Source organism: Pholcus phalangioides, unplaced genomic scaffold (assembly GCF_987345545.1).
Source record: "Pholcus phalangioides strain wild (caught in Gottingen) unplaced genomic scaffold, Ppha-v1.0 ptg000015l_1, whole genome shotgun sequence".
In the NCBI taxonomy this organism is placed as follows: Eukaryota; Metazoa; Arthropoda; class Arachnida; order Araneae; family Pholcidae; genus Pholcus; species Pholcus phalangioides.
Window position 1 is genome coordinate 59,822,894 of NW_028301608.1, and position 22,454 is coordinate 59,845,347.

At 33.7% G+C, this 22,454-nt stretch overlaps 1 protein-coding gene across 1 annotated transcript; it reads right to left on the reverse strand.

Annotated features, from left to right (window-relative positions):
* Nucleotides 1–3,083: 3,083 nt before the first annotated feature.
* On the reverse strand, nucleotides 3,084–16,104 carry LOC149076335 (uncharacterized). Its single transcript, XM_089245525.1, has 3 exons — nucleotides 16,051–16,104; nucleotides 11,201–13,576; nucleotides 3,084–3,995 (listed from the first exon to the last, which is right to left on the reverse strand). Exons 1-3 carry the CDS (start codon nucleotides 16,060–16,062, stop codon nucleotides 3,933–3,935), a joined length of 2,451 nt encoding a protein of 816 aa, XP_089101651.1. The 5' UTR covers nucleotides 16,063–16,104; the 3' UTR covers nucleotides 3,084–3,932.
* Between the last annotated feature and the right edge of the window lie 6,350 nt (nucleotides 16,105–22,454).

Genomic DNA, 22,454 nt, shown 5'->3' on the forward strand with positions numbered 1-22,454 from the left:
TCATTTGTAATTCAAATGGACTTTTTTTGTTATTTTTTTAAAGCCTCATGTCTTTCGTAAATAAATAGTGAAATCTGATAGATAAAAAAACTTGAGGATGAAGAGATCGAATTAATCATACAAAATTAACTAAATGAGTTCGAGAATACCTAACTTAAATAAAAGAAAGCTTGAAGTACGAGGAACTGAAATTATGATACAATATAAGTGAAGTTTATTACAAAAAAAAATACATTTCGTGCCTGTACATAATATTCCGAAAGAAAATACAATAGAACGGACACATAAAATTCGTTTTTCTTTTCTAGAAAAGAAGTAAATTTTGAATGATATTCGATAATGAGGTAGATGATGAAAAAGACAAAAAAAAAGAATTATTTATAAAAAAAAAATCACATTCAATTCAAAATCACATTTTTCTACATTCAAAACAGGAACTTCACCAAAAAATATATAGATGTATCTTGGGCAAATTTTATCATCTTAATTATTTTGTAAAAGTATTGCATTGTGCATATCCAAACATTTAATGAAATTTACGGACAATATCAAAATATGATTAAATTATTTAAGAACATGTCAAGTTCTATTTTAAATTACGACCTTAAATAGAGGAAATATGGTGCTGCCATCTGTAGTGATTTTTGTTTGTTAAATATAGCGAAGAACATGAATAACTTGTCGATTCGTTTTTTCTGCCACTCGACTTACTTTCGGTATCAAATTTGTTTTTAAATTTCACTATCAGCACTTGATTGGTTTGAAAATTTTTTATTTCACCAACGTCAAATCAAAATTTTTCTGAACAAGAAAACTCTGAATATGGACATCTTCGCGAGAAATTCTCAATTATAATAGCACTTGTACTTATAGACTTAACAAGGCTAAAAATTTTCTTGAGGTGTCCAGTCCCAATGTTCCGGGTCTCTGACATGTACTTGTATTATGCGGCTAAGTCTTTTCCTTCAGGTGCTGCCAGAATTGATACACTGCATATGTCATTGTAAATATTTTATGACTTACCTATATTATATTCCCTATTTTCCCTCAAGTTAAATATCATTCATCGTTATTATTTTTTTATCTATATTATCATATTCATATAGCATTAATCACATCCCTATTGTCATCAAAATGTTAATAGTGATGTGTTTAATGTTATATTCATATAGCATTAATCACATCCCTATTGTCATCAAAATGTTAATAGTGATGTGTTTAATGTTATATTCATATAGCATTAATCACGTCAAATTATTAACATGTTGCATCGTCATAATCTTAGGCCGGTATTGCACTATAAAAGCTTGGTAAAAGTCCTTTTATAAAACTTGAAAAATGCTGCCAATAAAGTCACCGATTGCATTTTCTAGAATGTAACCAATAACTTTATTGGTTAGATTTTTCAAGTTTTATAAAAGGAATTTTATCAAACTTTTACAGTGTAATACCAGCCTTACTCATCCTATGGTGACTTTATTATCATTTATTCATATTACATCACATATATTATAACATGTAATTAGCTAACATCATATATATACTACCATCAATATATATCATATCCATTAGTTCCTGTGGAGGAGGCTGGTAATCCCCGAGTTAAAGATGTACTTCCACAGCCACATTTCAGAATGTTTCGTCATCTTAGAGATGGTATTAGGTGACCTATAAATTGTGATAATCTCTATTCTCTTTTACCAACCTTGGCTTCAATGAACTAGTACATTTAATTGGCGGAGCGATGATGGAGCGGGTATGAGCTGTTAAGTCTCATCTACGGCCCCCCGATATACGAATGAAGGTTCAATATCCAAGGTGAACTAGAAAACTGTAACTTAATGAATTAAAATATATAAAATGTGCTTAGCCTACAGTCAGCGAAGAACCTCGTCCCACCATCCAAGATTTCAAGATAAATAAAATTTCGAGTTCAAAAAAGTTGCTTATTATATCATGATTTGCTCATTTCCTTTTTTTCTCTCACATATCCGCATTTTTTTTTCTACTGAGTAAATGGAAATTTAATATTAAATGTGCCACTATTTCTGCAGTATAGATCTATATATAATTACTTTTGATCTATGATAAAGGAAGTCCATACTTCATTATGAATATGTGTACAGGGTGTGGTCATAAAATAGTCCCTAGCGGTCGCTAAAATCAGCGAATGCAAACGAAATTTCAAATGTTGGTGTTTCAAAGTATGCGCTCGAGAGAATGAGTAGAAAAACAAAAAACTTTCTCTCGTGGTTACGGGTAAGGAAAAACAAAATGGCAACACTTCTTTTTGTGAAATGCAAAAAGATCGGCGCTGTGGAAAACCATGACTAGTATTAAAACGGTACCTGTAACACTATAAACGCCGGCTCAGGACGCAGACAAAGGACATTTCATCCTCCGAGGGTTAGTGGGGGAACTTCCTTCGACAGAAATGAGATCAGAATAGGTTGTTTCTACACGTTTCTTTGTCTTCGTCTAGCGCCGTCGCTTACGGTGCAACAGGTACAGCTCTATCGTCATTTATGATTTTTTTACTGCGCCGATCACTTTGCAAAAATGGTTGTTGGCATTTGAATTTTTCAAAATTTTGTTAATGTATCCGTAACCGCGAAAGCTAGGTTTTTATTCTCTACACAAAGTATGCACTTGAGTGCATACTTTGAAACACGATATTGGTGTATTTGTGTTTCTATATCTGGGATTTCATTTGCATTTGTTGATTTTTGAGGCTGCTAGGGACTCGTATATCGCGAAAGTTATTTTATGATCACCCTGTATGTATATGATAACTACATTCCCTCAACGAATTTCCTTTTCTCTTACTATTCACTGTTTTGTTATTTGATTAAAATCAGCGAATAAAAGTAATAGATTACAAGTAAAGATCCAATTTAAATCTCATTCCAATATTTGAATTCAGCACTCAGTCTAGAGCAGTCTACAGATATTGAAGTAACGGGTTCAGGCTCATCACCGAAATGTACGTTAAGATTCGCTCTAATTTCTTGAACATACCTTTATTACTTAGATAATACATTTATTTATTAGTTTTTTGATTATATTTGCTATCCATATTTTTTTTCAGCCACCTCGATGTGCAATTTGCCTGTTGTGACCTTTGTATTTGTATTTATTTTTTCATTTTATGTTACTATTATTGCGCATCCCGTTAATCCACGGGAGTAATGAAAAGAATATTTTTTAATTATATATTTACACATAATAATACATTGTTAAAGTTTTGCAAGTAAAAAAGACAATTATATACAAACACCAAAATATCTCGTGGTTGTATATCCGATCTGACCAATAGTGGCACATTACTGCCAGTATAATTCTTCACTACCTGAAATTTGGCAAATAAATTAGGAAATGTTATCCTGCTTTTTATAAAATTGAATTTTTAATAGAGAAGAATCTTATGGGGTTTCTTTAAACAAACTGAATATAATATTTTGAACAACTTTATACACATGCATAAAAACTAAAAAATTTTAAAACACTATTTTTGGCAGTGATGAGCTCATAACACTGAACATCTCTGCTAATAAATATCAATTGATTTTGACATACTTCTATTCACAATGATTAATTCGTTATTTCTGGGAACATATCTTTTTCTCACGTTAAATTTCTAGTTACTTCGTTGTAAGGCGATAGGAGTCTACGTCTCAATTCCCACATAAACTTAGGTCAACATGAAACTCTGAAAACATTTTTTTCAGAACTGTAAGTGCGATGTCTTTCCATGCATGATAATTGTATACAGCGAAGGACTTTCATGCCCCCACAGGACTTCATTTGTTAGTTGAAAATCTAGCTATTTGCTCCAGCAAATGAGATTTTCATACAAAACCTTCCGAGTACTAGATATTTTAATTACTAATATCCACCGCTAACTTCGACTTTGTTTTGAGCTGTATAAGGAATTACATCTTCGAAGGAATTGCTCTCCACCTGTTTCTGTTTTCCCATTGCCGTTGCTGCTGTCCCTGAGGACGTGAGAAATAAATAAGAAATTTATTATTGAATATATGAGAAAATTTCAGTAAAATCAAATGATATAACTGGAAAAATCAGTTATATGCAAAATTAGCTTTCAAAACACGATATCTATTAATTATAAACATTATCGAATTTGTGGGGTTGCACGTTCATTTGAGCCCCACTCAAACCTTACATGGAACTAAGCAATACATAATCTATCAGTGTTTGGCATCACCAAAAATACTCGCATATACCCTTACTGGTGGTGATTTGTTTCAGTGACATGACATGTTCCAAAATATATAATCGTGCCGCTGTGGTGGTCGAGTGGTTATAGTGCCGGACTCGTGATGCGAGGATCCGGGTTCGAACCCCACAGTGGTGGTCGGCTGAAGTTGGTTTTCTGTGGTTCCCAACTTCAAGGCGCAAATGCGAGCCGATCTCCCCGTTAAAAAGTCTCGCCACAGAGAGCAACAGTCCTACAACGGTAAATCATTCAACCATAACACTTCACTTATAGTTAGTAAAACTGGGGACAGATGACAGCACTACACATAACAAGCATTACACAGAAACAAACTTTACGTCAGGGTGCACTACACGTACACGCACATTCCCGCATGTACCGATTCGTTGGGGGGTTCCGCGGGGGGGGTGCATGTGTGGTGTAGCAGTAGTAGGTAGGGGCTCGGGGATCCATGATGTTCTTAAGTCAGCCACCTCGTTGGGCAATTTGCCTGTTGTGGCGTTGTATTTGTATTTGTATAAATAGTGAGAAAACTTTTGATTTACCTGAACACTGAGTGAACCATAAATCTATTCTCACGTTCAGGGAATTCATATATGCATTTACATATAAATTCTTTATAAATATGTATATTAAAGCAGGCAAAACGAGATAAACATCTAAAACCTGTCTGTTTTCTAGTGGTGACATCTAGATAATCCTTCGTTACGCATTGGATTGAACCGATCTTAATTTTTGAACTCACAAAGAGTCAATACCTTGATGCAAAAGAATCACTGTTCCAATTGGATTGCATATGAAGCTTAGTGTATCAATTGCAATATGAACATTTTCTTATTCGTTAATCATCAGAGAAAAATTCGTGCATTCTTCATCAATCTCTTATTGTTCGTAACAATCAAATAAATTCCGTCTTTTCCCGAGGACTTGGCGCAGTTAGTTGTTATGTATATATATTATATGTGCAGTCAGTTTCCTCATTTTATATATCTTTTGATCAATCCGAATTATAAGCAGCGTCACGCGAGGGAACGTGAATTATTCATGTTTCTATAACACCAGGTTATGCGACACGTCAATGATTTTTCATCCATTTGATCAAGTTTGCCAATCTTATAAACTGCTAAATTCGCTAACAAGCTGAACTCAAAAGGATGCGGAAGGAAAGACAAAAACCGTAGATTTTCTGGCCAATAATGTCTGACCACTCTAAAACTTATCTTACTGATGCACTGAACTTTCAACAAGGAAAAGAATGCAACGAAGAACACGTATTATATATATATAAATGCGTCATTACCGACCAAAATTATTTTTCCAATAAAAGATCAACCATGGTCTTGTTTACATATGGCAATAGGGTATTGCAATTATTCGAATAAAAAGAAAATGTATTGCATAAAATTTGTAATAATAACTCTAGTCTACAAGGTTTTTCTAGCAAGGAAAAATTTATCTCTTCTTAATTAATTTTTGGGTGTTGATTCCAGTTCTGACCTTAAAAAAGTCATCACGTCTATTTTTTTTTTTTGATATGTAATTTTGAATATCTTTCAAAATTTAGTTATTTAGGCTACACTTAAAATTATACTGAAATTGTACTGGAAATCATATTTATATTTTTTGCCATCTAAAACTTGGGGAATGGCAACACTGACTTTATCTCTAATTGCAACTGGTTTCTCCGGTTTTTTTTTAATTGAAAGAAAAACACAGGCTTTTTTTTTTTATGTTTATGTACAACCCTTTAGTCAAAAAATGGAGCTAAGCCAATGTCGCAGATGCATTTAATGTTCCAAATAACTTTACTATACAAATGTACTAAACAAATTGCTATACGTTTTGTTGCCACCACTTCACATTAAATCGCGGGCTGATCAGATGTATACGCAGGAGGACACGAGGACTTTTGTGCCCCTCCCAAGACGATCTGAATTTAAAAATATTTTTAAATATTTTCAAAAATATTATATTCAAAAATATTTTTTAATATTTTTGTAAAAAGTAAAATATTTGTCTTGAAAGACTATTGAAATACCATTATCAGATATTTTAATCAATTTGTGAAGGCTTCTGAAGACTTTTTGAAGGTTAATAACTAAAAATTCATGTAGAAGAAAATCGTTGTGACCCCCAAAAAGAAAACATTTTGTGACCCCTCTCCTACGTCGATCCTGCTTACGTTCTTCGGGCTGATGGAAAACATAATGAGGGCTATGGACAAATATTGCTCAGGTTTCTCGTATGTAAAAGAAAGTTTTCCCGAAATTAAATGAGACAAAACTATAAAAAGAGTATTTGTAAATCCTCAAATATAAGGAAACTATCGAGTGATTTTTGTTTTCACATAGAACTCTCTGCATGGCAATCATTCACATCTGCAACGCAGGGGTTTATAGCGAATCAAAGCAGGTGGGAGCCCTTCAAAGATATGCGATTAGTGTTGGTTTCTATAGAAAGAAGGCAGCACGATATATACATAAAGGAACAAAATGAATTAATTTTATAAAATACTTGAAAGTGAGTATAAATTTCGTTTTTTTGTGTACATGCATGTGTTACACTCTATGAATATTATATGTATGTGTATGAAGGAAAAGAGAAATTCTTTTGCTATTTCATGTACAGGGTGGGCAAAAAGTCCGTAGAAACATTTAAAAATTCATAAATACAGAAAAAATAACCGAAATAAAAAACGGTTTGCAATCGTAACAGGTCACGAGAATTTTTGACAGAAAAAAACCAGTCGATAGGTGGCACTGACGTATACAAGTCAAAGAAAAGATGCTCAAATAACGAACAAAATGCCTTCGAATCGTTTATTACAGCAGTATGCTCCACATGACCACCACCACAGGAGATACCACATTGCGAGTCACAAATCCAGCAACGACAGAGTGCAGCAGGTCCACATACACGGTTTCCAACGGTGCACTGATTGTAGATTAAGAGCAAAAGTTCTTATAACCGTCTCATTTGCATATTTCCACTGAAGTCGTTGGTATCAGTGCCACCTATCGGCTGTTTTTTTTAGTTATTTTTTTCCTGTCAAAAAATTCCCATGATCTAGCGATGCTAACCCTGCAAACCGTTTTTATTTCGGTCATTTTTCCGGTTTTTATTCATTTTTAAAGTTTCTAAGGACTTTTTTCCAAACCTGTATAACGATACATGGATATGATAAAATAACTATCGTAATAAATATATTGTAATTTATTATCAAGAATATACCAATTATCCTATTTTAAGGATGTGTAAATTTTTCATAATGTATGTGTATTTCAAAAAATGACCGTCATGCATACAGAAAAAATTGTACGCGATGGACAATTTTCGCAATCATATTTGAATTCAGCGCACACCAAAATTAGTCTAGGAAGATTTATTTCACTCATGTTATTAAAAAAAAGTTAAAAACTATTGACCAGTATAATTAAAACATTAAATTAGAATTCTAGTGGCTTATTTAAAGCCAAATTGTAATAGCTTATGCAATACTGAATTGCATAGCTCATTCAATATTGAATATTATATCAGCTCATTTATTTAATACTTAACCTGAAAAACCAAGTTCCTATACCTTATACGACTTCGAAATTATTTAAATTTTCACTGAATTGTAATAGCTTAATTAAAACTGAGTACTAGTGGTTTATTTAAAATATATGGAACAGTAAATAATATTTTGCCTAATATAATTTAATTCTAGAAGCTTATATGAATATTGAATTCTAATAGCTTATTTAAAACTTACTTCTTAAGCGAATTTAAAATTGAATTCTAAACGCAAGTACATAACTTAATTATAAAAGCTTATTTAATACTAAATTCTGGTGGTTTATTTTAGCTGAATATGTTACTGTTCGAAATCCACTGTTTTTCTCTTTGCAAATTGAATTATTGTAGATTGATTCTAGCGGATCTGAATTTTATTTGATTATTTAAACCAGATATTGGTAGCTTATTTAAAATTCAATAAATAACAGTTATTGACTATTCATTCTTTATGATAGAGAAATTCTAAAAAAGTCTTCAAGTGGAAATAATATTTTTTAATCTTATCAATGTGAAAGATGACAAACATATCCAATACAAGAATATTTTATATTGTGACAGGAAATGGTACTTTTTATTTATAGGGAATTTCATAAATGATACGGATTAGCTAAGCAAAACAGAATCAAGTATCATAGTGAAACGGTTTATTGTACATTTTTACGCGGTCACATACACGGATAGCACCCTCTGAACATGCACTGCAAATTTGGTCATGTAATGCAAAGAAATCACCTCTTGCCATGTTTTAAATCGGTCATAATGACAACAGAATTATTGAAAAGATTTTTTCCATTTACGCACCGTTGGATCCATTCTATTCCTTTAGGGCCGTGCTTATTGGTCTTTATGAGCAGGAAGTGCGGCTTCTTGATAAAAAAAAAAAAAAAAAAAACACGATCCATTGAGTGACTTGCGCCATTTCCTGACATGCTATAACTAAGCAATAGCTCGTTAGAAGCCAGTGAAACCCTTCTATCTTCGAGCCTTTCTTATTCACACGATTAATACCAAGAAAGACCGAGTGTGATTCCGAATACGGTCACTGAGTTGAAAAGAAGAGAGAAAAGTAATTCAATGAATTAAAACGCCAGGAACACAGTTTTAATTGGAAAGGGAACAAGAACTTGAAATCAATGGATCCGTTTTTTTTATGTCGCGGTATTCCTCTCTGAAATTGATTGTAATCGAAATGTCCAGCTTTGGAATTTGAGGCCAAAGAAATTTAAAAGAGTTTCAGATGTTCACATTTTCTTGTACTGCTTGCATCACCAAAATTTCAATGTACTCGATATACATACTCATTAATTGATAAATCTGAACTCAATAACTACTAAATCTGCACCCGTCATTAATTACTAAATCTGCACTCATCCTTAATTACTAAATCTGCCCTCATCCTTAATTACTAAATCTGCACTCATCCTTAATTACTAAATCTGCACTCATCATTAATTACTAAATCTGTACTCCTAATTAGTAAATCTGCACTCCTAACTACTAAATCTGCCCTCCTAATTACTAAATCTGCACTCCTAATTACCTAATCTGTACTCATAATTACTAAATCTGTACTCCTAGTTATACTAAATCTGTACTCCTAGTTATACTAAATCTTTACTCCTAATTGATTATTAACTGGTCCGATTAACCGATCAATCGAGTCAGTAATAGGTCAACTCGTATAACAAAAATGTTCAGCATTTCTTCGAGAGTGGAGCCTTAATTTCTCAATCTATTCGAATCAGTCAATTAATCGATTAAAATTTTTAGATTTACCAGTTAAAACTTATAATAGATTCTCTGTCTTATTAATCACTAATTCTGTATTCATTAAGGTACCCTACTGCAGTACCTTTCTTGGGTTTTTCCGTAGAAACTGTTTTGAAATGGTGAAAACAGTAATAAATTTTGGACTACCTATGCCATTTTCTGTGAAAATATCAAATTTATGTCAAATTTTCTAACAAGATTCATGTAATATTTTCGAAACACGATTGCAAAAAGTTTCGTGAACGAAATGCTTTGTTATTTTCACAGTGCATTCAGCTAGTGATAATGCAGGTTATGAATCAAAATTTAAAGCAGGTATGGTGTGCTTATGAGTTACACACAAATCTGTTGATGCACGTGTGAATTTTTTGAAATTTCATTCTACATAACTTGCAAAAGACACTGCAGTTAAACAAATACAGGTGATAAACCTTAGAATTTAGTTCATAACCTCAACAATGCACGACAGAATATGTTAAAATTTTGTAAGATACAATCAATAGATTTTTAGATATCATATTTAAAACTCAAGTAAAATGTAAAAAATATAGCATTATTCGTAAAAAACGTTTTAATTTTTTTTATTCACAGATTACTTGCATGTACAAATGAAAAAACTAAAGTAGACTTGACTTCAGTTCTAATCATCATATAAACAAGCCAAGGCTTTTGGAATTTAAAAAGAAAATAGGGACTTTCATATATATTATATATAAAAAATTTCGATATTTTCTTTTATAATTTTTTATTTAAATTTTAAACGTATTTTCTAATTACTGAATCTGTGTAAAAACTTGCTCGCATAATGATGAGTATTTTATGTTAATGTGGATGAAATTACGTTTTTTTAGACAGTGATAACAGATAACTGATGTGAATTTCTATTTGTTACGCAGCACAAGCTATACATGTCATCATATACTGTGATGAATATTCTCATGAGCAGGAAGATAACCTTTTATGTATATATACTGTAAAACTAATATTATTCAGGGTGTCACACAAATCTACTGTCAAAATGAGAGGGGTGATGGTACACACAGGAACCACAACAATTTTCACAACTTGGGGTTGCAAATCACTTTTCTGTTCAGCGCCTGTTAACAGGCGATTCAAGCCAGAAAAAAAGAGGAAGAAAAAGCCCTATAGTAACCACAGGGTGGAGGAGAAAAATATTTCTCTCCACACACATATAATACCGTATTGAAGAAGATGAACGATGCAATTGCCTGTGACTGGAAGCAACAACACATGCATGAAATCTCCTTTCCTCTCATATCAGCAAGGTTGCTATATTTTGGCGCATTCTGGTTGGGTGATATTCATTGAATAAGTGGTTTGTTATCCCCTGTGTTACATTGCAAAATTGCTTGTCTTGACGAGAGAGCATTATTAACCCTCTCATTCTGGTGGTAGAGTTCTAGAACACCCTATATCGAATTCTTTCTTACAACTTAACTGACTATTTTCAAGGACATTTGTTACCAAATGACACTTTTTTAAAATGGAAGACTATAGCCTATTGATTTATGAGTCCAATCATGGGTTTCAAACATGCGTGCTTGTGGAAAAATGTGTATCATACGTACGAAGTACATATATGTATTTGGTAACGACTATTTATACTTTGCTTACCTGTGGATTGGCATGTTGTCTGACAGATTGCCGGCTTTCTGACGTTCTGTGCCTTGTATGATTGGGATAATAATCTCGCCTACTCTGTACTTGCTGTTGTTGGTACCTATGACTCGGGTGATTTGGGTTGGGGAAATGATCACTTGTATGGTAATCGTCACTAGCGTCATCAGACATTCGCCTTATCTGCTGCTGCTGCTGTCCATTATTATTATTTCCGAAATTCCGTACTTGATTTTGGTTATACACGTTACGGTTTTGGGATTGTAATTGCGCTCCCCCTACTCTCTGGGTGTTGCTACCATACCCATAGGTCTTTCCACCATTATTGACATGGTTGTTGCTAGTATCTCTGCTTGATCCCTGGGGCTGGTTGCCGGAGAATGAACCGTAGCTGTCACTTGGTGAAGCCTGGTAGTTTTGTAAATATGGAGGCAAAGTTTCTTGTTTAACGTTCAGGGGCCTGAACTGAGGATCGGTTTTGGTGTAATCATCCCAGAAGTTCTGGGGTTTGTTTTTGAAACTTCTGATGTGCGCAGTCCAGTTATTGTAATTTGCTTTAGGCTTGATAGGATGGCCTTGTCTGTCACGAACGACTCCAACGGTTACCTCTTTCCAGGCGGATACGTCTGTGACCGTGTCTCTTCTCCTTTGTAAAAGAATCATCATAGGTAAAGAAGTTACCACAACCGGATCAGAATCTCTTTCCACTTCTCTGGCTAAGCTGGGCTCTGTCAACTGGTGTGGGATGGGAAGCTCTTCAAGTCTTGCTGGCAGCGAAGTTGAAGATGATAGAGAATGGTGCCTGTGTGTCGTCGTTAGAATCGGTAACGGCGTGGTGAAACGTTGCTCTTCTAAAATCTGAGATCGTGTTTGTGAAGAACCGTCACTGTTGTTGCAGTCCTTCTGAGGAAGTATACCTCTTTTTAACAGAGGATTTCCGATGTTGTCTTCAGTGGAAAGTGCTAAAAAAAGCTGTTTCTTGAAACTAAGACATCCGATTGGTTTGGTTTTTTCAGTCACATCTGGAACGGTGTTGTTCGAACTGTCGCCCCTCGTGACGGGGGACGTAGGAACCGAAACCGTTGGGACTGCTGTCGGGGTTGCCATCGTCGTGGATTCCTTTAATGAGTCGGATGTTTTCGGAGGCTCGGATTCGGACTCCATGGTGGCAGTTGTCGGTCCGAAAGTTGTAGTTTGAACTAATGGTGCTGGACGCACTGGCTCGTACTGTCTCTGTAGTGAGTCAAGTTGAGCATTGTGCATGAAAAAAACCGGAGAGTCGTTTGTCGTTGATGTTATTGTCGTCGACGTTGAAGACGTAGTCAACGCAATCCTTGTAGATGGAGCAGATGTTGGCAAAACTGTGGTAGTAGTCGGTGTCGTGGTTGATTCTGGACTCGGTGTAGTTGTTACGGGATTATTTGTAGTTTGTGCATCCGTACTGGCAGATATTTGTTCACTTACTTTTTCTCTGGTTCTGTTGGTATCGCGCGAACCACTAAGTAGTATGTGTTCTTCATTTTCATATTTATCTGTAAGAGTGTCTGGACGCTTTATGTTAGCTTTCTCCCCCGTGACTTGTTCTTCATATTCATCGGTCGGTGAAGATAAGTCTTCGATTCTCTTATAAGTCACTTCGTAGCTTTTGCCGTCATTCAGAAGCACCTCCGGAGGGAACGGAAACACCTCTTGGAAAGAATTCCTCTCTTCTGGATCGAACGTTATTTCCTTCGGCTTAACATGCAATCGAACCTGGAACCTTGATATCAGTACAGCTGTACCATCTGGGAATAATCTCAGGAGTAGAGCAGGTCGACGTTCGTTATGCGAAGGGTCATTTGAACCTCCATCTTGCCTCTTTCTTATGAATGATGGTGGCCTGGTGTTCCTTTCCCTTTCTTGGCCACGTTTGCTGCTCAACACCCTACCTTCTGATTCTGTAGGCCCTAAAAACTGCTCTTCATTTTTATTCTTCCGGGATTTGAAGCTCTCTTTAAAGTCGGATGCAGCACTAGTAGTACTCCTGTCTTCTGTGACTCTCGTCGTGATTTCGTCATTCATCTCAGTTGACTTTGGCGGCAACGACGACAATGTGGTTTGTTCTATGGGCTCAGAACTTGTCGCAAACTCGACATGCGATTTCAATCTCGGCATTGGAGTTGTCGGTTCACTGTAAAATATTCGGTCGTCATTGACAGGTAGTGCCACCATTTTCACAGCACCGCCATCCAGTGACGATGCTTCGGCTATGGATTCCCATATGCTCTTCATATTTTCGGCATCTTTCGAATATATAGCTAACCTAGACCTTCTATAAGACGAGGAGTCGATGGATTTCAGAAGAATAAGTGAAATTAATAAATGCGTTAATACCTGTAAATAGAGTATTCAAAAATGATAATTATCAGATTGATCATAAATTACGCAAATCATAAAAAGGAGAAAAAACGCGGGAACAGCACATTGTCTTACGACAAGCTTTTTCTCAATCAGAAATAGGAACAACTAGCTTTTTTATAGATAGTAAAAATTTGCACCCAAATTCTAGCGATATAGTAAAAGATAGACTGAATTCTCAATGGCCCTAAAAACTCAATGTTAGGGTTTACATACATGGGATTTCTTTCCTGGAAAGAGTCATAATTTACAATGATGGACGTCATTAAATAGTCTATCTACAGGGTGATCAGCGAATAAGCCCTTATTTCAAAATTAAATATCTCTACAACAAAGATCAATAGAATTATGCGGTAAACCGTACGTTTATTAGCAAAACTGTAAGAATGTTGTACAGAAATTTCGAAAATTTAGTTTTTTTTTAATTAAAAAAAAAAAAAACTGGAAATTTTGGGGTTCTGAAAATCCTCATTTGTGTGAAGAGAAACCACTGCATTCGCCTAAAGTTACTGCATGGGCTGCGGTATGCGCCAGAGGCATTATCGGCCCCTTCTTCGTGCGAGAAGCGATTACTACTGAACGTTACGTTACAATTTTGGAACAATTTGTCAGCACACATGGCTCATACAGCAGCCCATGCAGTAACTTTAGACGAATGCATTGGTTACTCTTATATATTTTCGAAATTTCTGTACAACATTCTTACAGTTTTGCTAATAAACGTACCGTTTACCGCATAATTCTATTGATATTTGTTGTAGAGATATTTAATTTTGAAATAAGGGCTTATTCGCTGATCACCCTGTATGTTAGCCACTGTTCTAGTGATTTCGTCTGATAAAGAATAAATTTTATTTGTTATGTTGAGAAAAATATTCATGATGAATTTTCTTATCATTGAAGTTGATTACGGGCACTCGATATTAATTACACAAAGGCAGTGTATGATTCTCCATCATACGTGCCAATTTTCAGAGTAAGCGGTCATCTCGAACAGCACATGAATCTTTTGAGCAAAACTTTGCTTCCAATAAATGTATGCAAAACGAATTTTTATATTAAAATACAATAAAATTTCCTATAATTTTAAGAACTTCGGCTGCAACCTGAATAAAAATCCCTCAGGAGGAGAAAAACATGATTTTACATAAATGCAATTAATACAAAATGCAGATTTTAAGGTGTTGGTAATGACAATAGAGATAAATATCAAGCTGAATTTCGTAAAAATTGAAATGAATCCAAATGGTAATAATTTGCTATGTTCTATCATTTTGATTTTCATCATAGACTATTAATTTTTATATAGAGAGGAAGAACATAGATATTGGAACATAATTAATTTCATATGATACATTTTACTGGAGTCAAATGAACGTCAATAAAGAATGGCCTTCAAATAAATTTATTCCAAATAGGATTTTTTTTTTGATAATAATCGAGAATTAGATGATAATGCATTTATTTTGACAAAAAGAAAAAGAGTCATTGAACAAATATTTGAACTTCGTTCCTTTCGAATGATTTACGTTGACATGAAATTTCGTCAGTTGTCAACTCGATGAACTCTAGGCTATCCAAGAACATTTTGAAACTTTTGTTTCTACTGAATGAAATGACTATTGGAAGCACAATAATAGCATACAGTGAATTCCACTGCATTAAATTCATGATTTACAGTCGAATCGCGTCTTATCGTAATACCGTTACAGCGAAAATTTAGATTTAACGAACACTTTTCTAATCCCCCAGATAAGTTTACTGGTACATAGGAACAATTCAAAAACTTATAATTCCTTTATAACGAAATTTCATTATAACGAAGTGATTTCTCCGGTTTCTTTGAGTTCGTGATAACGGGATTCGACTGTAGTTACATATACGGATGCATATGATACATTTACGTATATATTCATTGTATCCATCAACTTGTAAGGGAAATATTTCGGGCCGTGCAATTTTTTCTTTTTTTTAATTTACTCATTAGTACAGTAAGTTAGTTTTCTCACTCTATTAGTATAGTATAAGTGCATGATGCAATATTTTCTTTGTATATAATATTATCAATATTTTCTGTAATTTTTTTTAAATCGTAGAAATACAATCTTATGCAATTATTTGTTTTTATTGTCTGATACTTCTTCTCAGGCAGCATTCCTTTCGAGTAAAGACAAATTCAAGATGACAAGTATCGTTAAGTTTTTTGAAGGCTTAATCTTCAAGCTTCAGCTGAATAGAAGCATCAAAATGAGTTTAACTCCACTTATACCCATATGAATTATAGAAAAATACCGTCATAGAATCATAGAAAGGACTGCGTGTTATTTCTCTAGAAAACGCATATCTTCAGTACGATGCACAGTGTAATTTGTTATCATTGAAGATTTCGGTATGTAATACTTGTATATACAAAATGAAAAAAAAGAGAGAGTTTTGAAATGATGCTTTACCTTGCCAATCATTTTGACAGTCCTCGTCTTGAACAGCTCAATGAAATGCCATACTAGGAATGACTTCTTGAAAACATAATACTCATCTTTTCATAATGTTTAAAATTGACTCTATGTATTTTCTCTGACCCCTTTAACTAGGAGCATGCGCAGAGAATGGTCTGTTTTTTTTTCTCCCCCTACACTTTCCGTAAGCAAGAGCATTATGATGCTTTTGTTTTCAACTGACCGCCATTCAACCCCTTCGTTATCTTGACCCTTCCTTTCTCCTCCTCTTTCCCTAACTCTTCTTTTATTTATTATTATCATTATTATCGCTCGAACGGTACCGAAATCGAATCTGCTAAAACATTTCTCTTGGCGGTTCATTAATCTTAGAAGACGAGAGGAAAAACCAAATTTTAACAAAAGGATGGATGTTGGAATTATAGTGAACTTGCCTTCTCCTCTCTCCAAAATGTAAGGATTGGCCCTGAGACATATTTCGTTCAATTAGAATGCCTCTTATTTGTATACATTTGACGCTACAATCAATATATTCTCCGATATTTTCATTTTAAGGAAGATATTACTGTATTTAGAACAGATAAATTTACGAAACATATTTTCTCATTTTATATTTTAATTTTGTTTTCATTTCATCTCCAAATGCATTTTATCAAGAATTCAAGTTCACTTGATTAAACTGACCGTTGATCTGTTTATCACCAGAACAGAACAGAATTTAATTTATTTCGTCGTTTCTCAGCCCAATGTGGCTGTCTGACGATTTACAAACAGCCTTTTCTGAGGCGCAGTGAAGAAGAAAGACAAGTTTGTACATCTATAAAGCATGAGTGTGTGTTTGTGTAGAGCAGCGTTTCTCAATCTATGGGTCCGCGACGGTGGCATAGGTGGTCCGCAGGCAGACTTGATAACACTTTTCACCCGTTGTAATAAATATTAGTAACATCCATACGCGTTCAAATAAAATTATGCCTTCATACTCACAATTCACAACCCGGGGGTGGTGAATTGTAGCTCAATTGACACGTTTAAAGGGGAATACGATAGACATGTTGGGGTAAATCGAAAAGCTATCCATACTTAGAATAAGACAACCATAATACTCTTTATGGGCATTGTATAATATTTTATCATGTGTATATATTGTTTACAATTTGTGTGATAGTGTTTTTAATTGGGTTGCTGTATTTTTTAAATATATGACATCCATATTTGTTATGGGCATCTTTTTTTCAGTCACCTCGTTGGGCATTTTGCCTGTTGTGGTGGCGTTGTATTTGTATATCTCAAAAAAAAAAAATCGACATTTCTGATATGTACAGTATCTAGCGATAAAAAAATCTGGATAAGCAAGTCGATGGTGTTGAAAATATTAGGTGTCGTTAAAATTTTTGAAATGAGTAAATTTGAGCGAAAATCGCTAGGTACTTCAAAAAGGTCGATTTTTTTGAGAGAATACAGATTATATACGAAAAATTACATTCTCGTTACATTTTGAAGTGAATTATGTTTTGTGTTTTATTAATTTCGACTTTCCGTTGTATCGTGATCTATGAGAACTCCCTGTAGATAATGATTCATCGCTCTTGACCGCATTCAATCCAAATGGAATTTTGTTACATACCTAATTTACAAGTATGTTTTAGAAAATGCAATATTGCAATTTGCAAATAAATACGGTATATGTGAGAGAGCCCTGGAAGATCTAAATTTAAATTAGGTAGATGTTCGGTCTATATCTATGAATCTTCCTAATTTACATGCGGCTCTCTCTCTCGGCTCGTTCAATATACTTTGATTTGAACCTGTGTCACAGCTTTCCAGAAAAGAACATTTGCATTGTTTTCTTTGATTCAAAATAGCTGTGTGCAGCTTTTTACAATGGATTCGTGTAAAAAAAATGAACTAGAGTGTTTACTTATACTCACTGTGCCCATCTGACATGCAATAAGATTCGGGTTTTCACTAGAGTATATCATTCGACTAATTTCCATATCTTTATAAATATTGACATCCTTAAAACTGATTCTGGTACCCACTCAGATTATCAGGACATGTTAACCAGTCATGGATTTACCCCTTTAATTTTCAAAATAACAAGACCCCTCTCTCTAACTCCTGTTTTGATCATATTTTTATTCGTAACTCATTTAGAAACAAGGAAATTTCTTCATCTATATTTAATACAGATTTGACCGATCATTATCCAATTCCATGTACACTCAAGTTTTCATTGATTAATCCAAGAACTGATGATACTGACAGGAAACGCTTTAAAAAAATTGACTTATCTGGAATCGTAACCTATCTTCAACATTATAACTTTGTTTTTACAAATGAAAATCCAGGATTGGTTTTTGATGAATTCATGGTTTAAACTTGAAACCATAATTAACAATCATACATCATACTTACAGATCAAACCGAAAAATAAAAAAAATAAACCTTGGATTACCTCTGACATAGTTGACTTAACCAAGATTAAACAAAAACTTTTTTTGGAAACAAAAAAATACCCATTTGACATAATAGTCAAGAATGCTTACAAAAACGTCGCAACATATCTGAAAAAACAAATTAGAGCGATAAAAAAAAATTATTACTCTACTTGTTTTTCGAATTGCTCTACATCATCCGAATGTTGGAAACTAATTAACAAAATACTTGGATGTGATAAAAAAAACTACACTCTGCCTTTGGAAACTAATTTGCATGTACTGACTAATGATTTTAATAACCCTTTCATAAATATTACACAACAAACCCACGAATACGGAAATTTTGAGCAGTATATTACTCGCAGTGACAAATCAATTTTTCTGGCCCCCACAGATCGAACTGAAGTGTACAAAATAGCAAAATCTCTTAAAGACACTGAATCTTGTTATGATACCTTGGCTACTAAAATTTTAAAGAACTTTCCTGAATGCATGTATCAACTACTGGCTGACCTAATTAATAATTGCATTGAAAGGGGTGAATTTCCTGAATCACTCAAATCAGCCATAGTTGTTTCTATTTTTAAAAATGGTAATCAGAATAACCTCAGCAACTATAGGTCCATCTCAATATTGTCACCTACCTAGAAAATAATTGAAACACTTATTAAAACTAGGATTTATTCTTTTTTAAATAACAATAATTTCTTCTTCAATAATCAACATGGTTTCCTACCAAATAGAAATACTGAATCTGCTCTTTTAAACTTTTCTGAATATGTCTACAAGAATATTGACCAATCTAGAAAAACAATAGGTATCTTTCTGGACATAAGAAAAGCATTTGATAGCGTGAATCATGAAATCTTGCTCTCAAAATTGTACTCCTATGGAATTAGAGGAAATACTTTTAATTTTATCCATTCTTATCTCACTAATAGAACTCAAAAAGTTAAATGCAATAATTGTTTAAGTAAGGCCATGAAGATAATCAAAGGAGTCCCACAAGGATCTAATTTAGGACCATTATTATTTATAATTTTTATCAATGATCTATGTAATTTAAATATCAATGGTAAAATCATCACGTTTGCAGATGATACTGTAATTCTTTATTCAGGAGATGCCTACCCAACACTTATCCACAATATAAATACCGATCTGTTAACAGTTCGTAATTGAGTTATTGCTAATGATCTTAATATCAATATTTCCAAAAGTAAATTTATCAATTTTTCCTTACACAATATTCCACATATTGACTATGACATAATTTTCCATGAACCAAATTGTACTAGTAATAATCCATGTGACTGTCAACGTATAGAACAAATATCCTCTATAAAATATCTAGGTATTTATATTGATCAAAATCTAAAAGGGATATCTCATTGTAATCATTTAAAATCAAAACTTCGTTTCATTTTATACAAATTCTTCAACCTGAAACCATATGTAAACCGATCTTTCTTGTTAACCAATTATTATTCAATGTTTCATTCACACTTACTTTATGGTCTGCCACTCTGGGGAAGTGATTATGTCACCAATATTGCACCCATTATTTCTTTACAAAAAAAAGTTATTAGAATTTTGGCAAGCAATTACATCACTCCAACAAATGAACTTTTTCTTCAATTAAACATCCTTCCTTTAAGACATCTATACTTTTACCGATCCATACTTATAATTAAAAAAAACCAATTCTCTTTACCTCTGAACTCGTCAAGAACATCTGATAGACACAATTTTATTTACTCAATGCCTTCAGTTCATAAAAGTATCCTCAAAAAACATTTTAGCTTTCTCATTCTTAAATTTTTTAATAGCCGTCCAAATGATCTCATACAGTCCCCCTCATTTTCAATTTTCAGAAAAAACCTCAAAAAACACATGCTACAAATTTTCAATATTGAAAATTATTTCTGATTTCATCCACGGAATCTCAATCACTCCCTGTTGTGTGTGTATTACTGTCTTTTCACCTCCAGCTGTCGAATTATTCATTAAAATACCCTTGCTGTCAACTCTGCTCTGCCAGTCCAATTCATACATAATTATATGTTGATTTATAGTTGTTTTTTTTATGATCACTAAAGCACCCCCCTGTGACCGTTGCATTATTCATTATTTATATATATTTGTATTTTATGTATTATATGTGTTTGTGTAATCACATTTCCCCCAACCCCCCTTCCTACTTTGTTGATGTTTTTTTCATGATTTTTCGTTTTCAATCTCAAAAATCAGTACATAGTGACTATTTTACACTGTATGATAATTGAAATGTTATTGAATTAACTTCATTGTAACAACCAGTATGGGACCTTGGTGTCTCCTTGGTGGTTTTCACTAATCTAATGCATTGTTATCATTCATCTAACATATTAATAAAAAAAATTGAAATTTATGGCTTGTATTTTTCATCATGTTCGAATGAAATTAGATATAACAGAGACAAAGCTCCATACCCTCCCACTTTTTATTGCCAGCCAATTATCTGTTGCGAGCATTACCCACTTTTAAAGATTTACGGGGGGGGGGAATAGCAATAAGTTATATCGAGCAGTATATGATAAAATGTCAAAATATTTTTTGCAAGACGATTGTGAAGTTGAAGTTATAACCAATATTTTCAACGTATTTTAGAAAAAAATTTATTTTCTCGAAAATGAAAAGTGGTTGAAATGTAGTCCATTTTATCCTATGCCTAACAAGATATTCTAGAAAACTCTTTTCAGAAAATATCAATTGTGGTTAAAAATAAGCAGTTTTTTCTTCGTAACAAAACATAGAATGTGAATTTGAATACGCAATTTTCGTCATGCAACTTAAACTAACCAATTTTCGAAAAATGTCTGATACTGAGACAATGTTTTTCTTGTACATCTTGTATACAGTAATTTTCCTTGAAAATTCAGTATTATTTCCGTCTATTTAGCAATTTCATACGTTCGCAGTTCGGAATAATTTTAGCATTGAATTCTGATGCACTACCGTTATTTAATTACTTCTGAGAGGGAAAAGAAATTGAAAGAATATCGTTTTCTCTCTCTCAATGTATATGATATTCTCGTAACTGAATGCCATGAATCTCCATAGCATAGCCTAGAAAAATTCAATTATTATTTTACGAAATGTCAGCTGCAAACCATCTAGAAAAAATGATCATTAGATTGCGTGAGCAATCTCTATCATGCAAAACAACACCATGCTCATTCTAACCAGAAGTCTAACCACTGGGCCAAGTGCATTGCTCAACTTTGCTTTAGCCTCATATAACAGGGTTTGGACTTTGCCTCATTTTGGCTTCCACGGTCTGGAATTGAGATTTGCTGATTAGTCTCACATAACTTCTAAGACTTATAATCAGTTAAAAAATATTTTTTTTTGTGTGTGTATAAGTTAAGACCATAATCAGTTTTAAAAGAGTGAGAAATTTCACGCGTTTCTTAAATGACCAATAGCACGTATTGACAAGCACCAGCAGCAGGAGTATAATAAAAATAATAAAAACAACTCTTTCGATCTTTTTTGGACTACATTACGGTAACCCGCTTCACACACAAGCATAGATCACTGTGTATGGAGCGAAATAAACCCTACTTCCTAATCTATTGAAGGCGATCGGCAGTTTTGCAAATGAATAGAGAAGCTGGAGAACAAAAGGCAAAACTTATTACGCTTCTGAAAAGAATTTCTACCGCAGAGAGAGCGAGAGCCTTTAACAAACCAAACAAAAGATCGCGTTTGTTGGGAAAAGGAAGGATATAAAAAAACATTACTATATCACCTGGAGAAAACATGGCTGAAAACAGATTAAAAAATGGAGCAGGAACTGAAACATTCGTCCAATACTGAAACCATTCTGGCATCACTTTTCCTTTTTTTTTACGCCATTATGCCATTTTTTTTTCTCCCACTCGTAAAAACGTTCTCGTATATATTATATAATATCGT

Excerpts from the sequence above, each read along its gene's own strand:
- LOC149076335 (XM_089245525.1), bottom strand. Across the intron at positions 3,996-11,200 it reads GACAACATGCCAATCCACAG|GGACAGCAGCAACGGCAATG; the intron begins GTAAGCAAAGTA and ends TCACGTCCTCAG.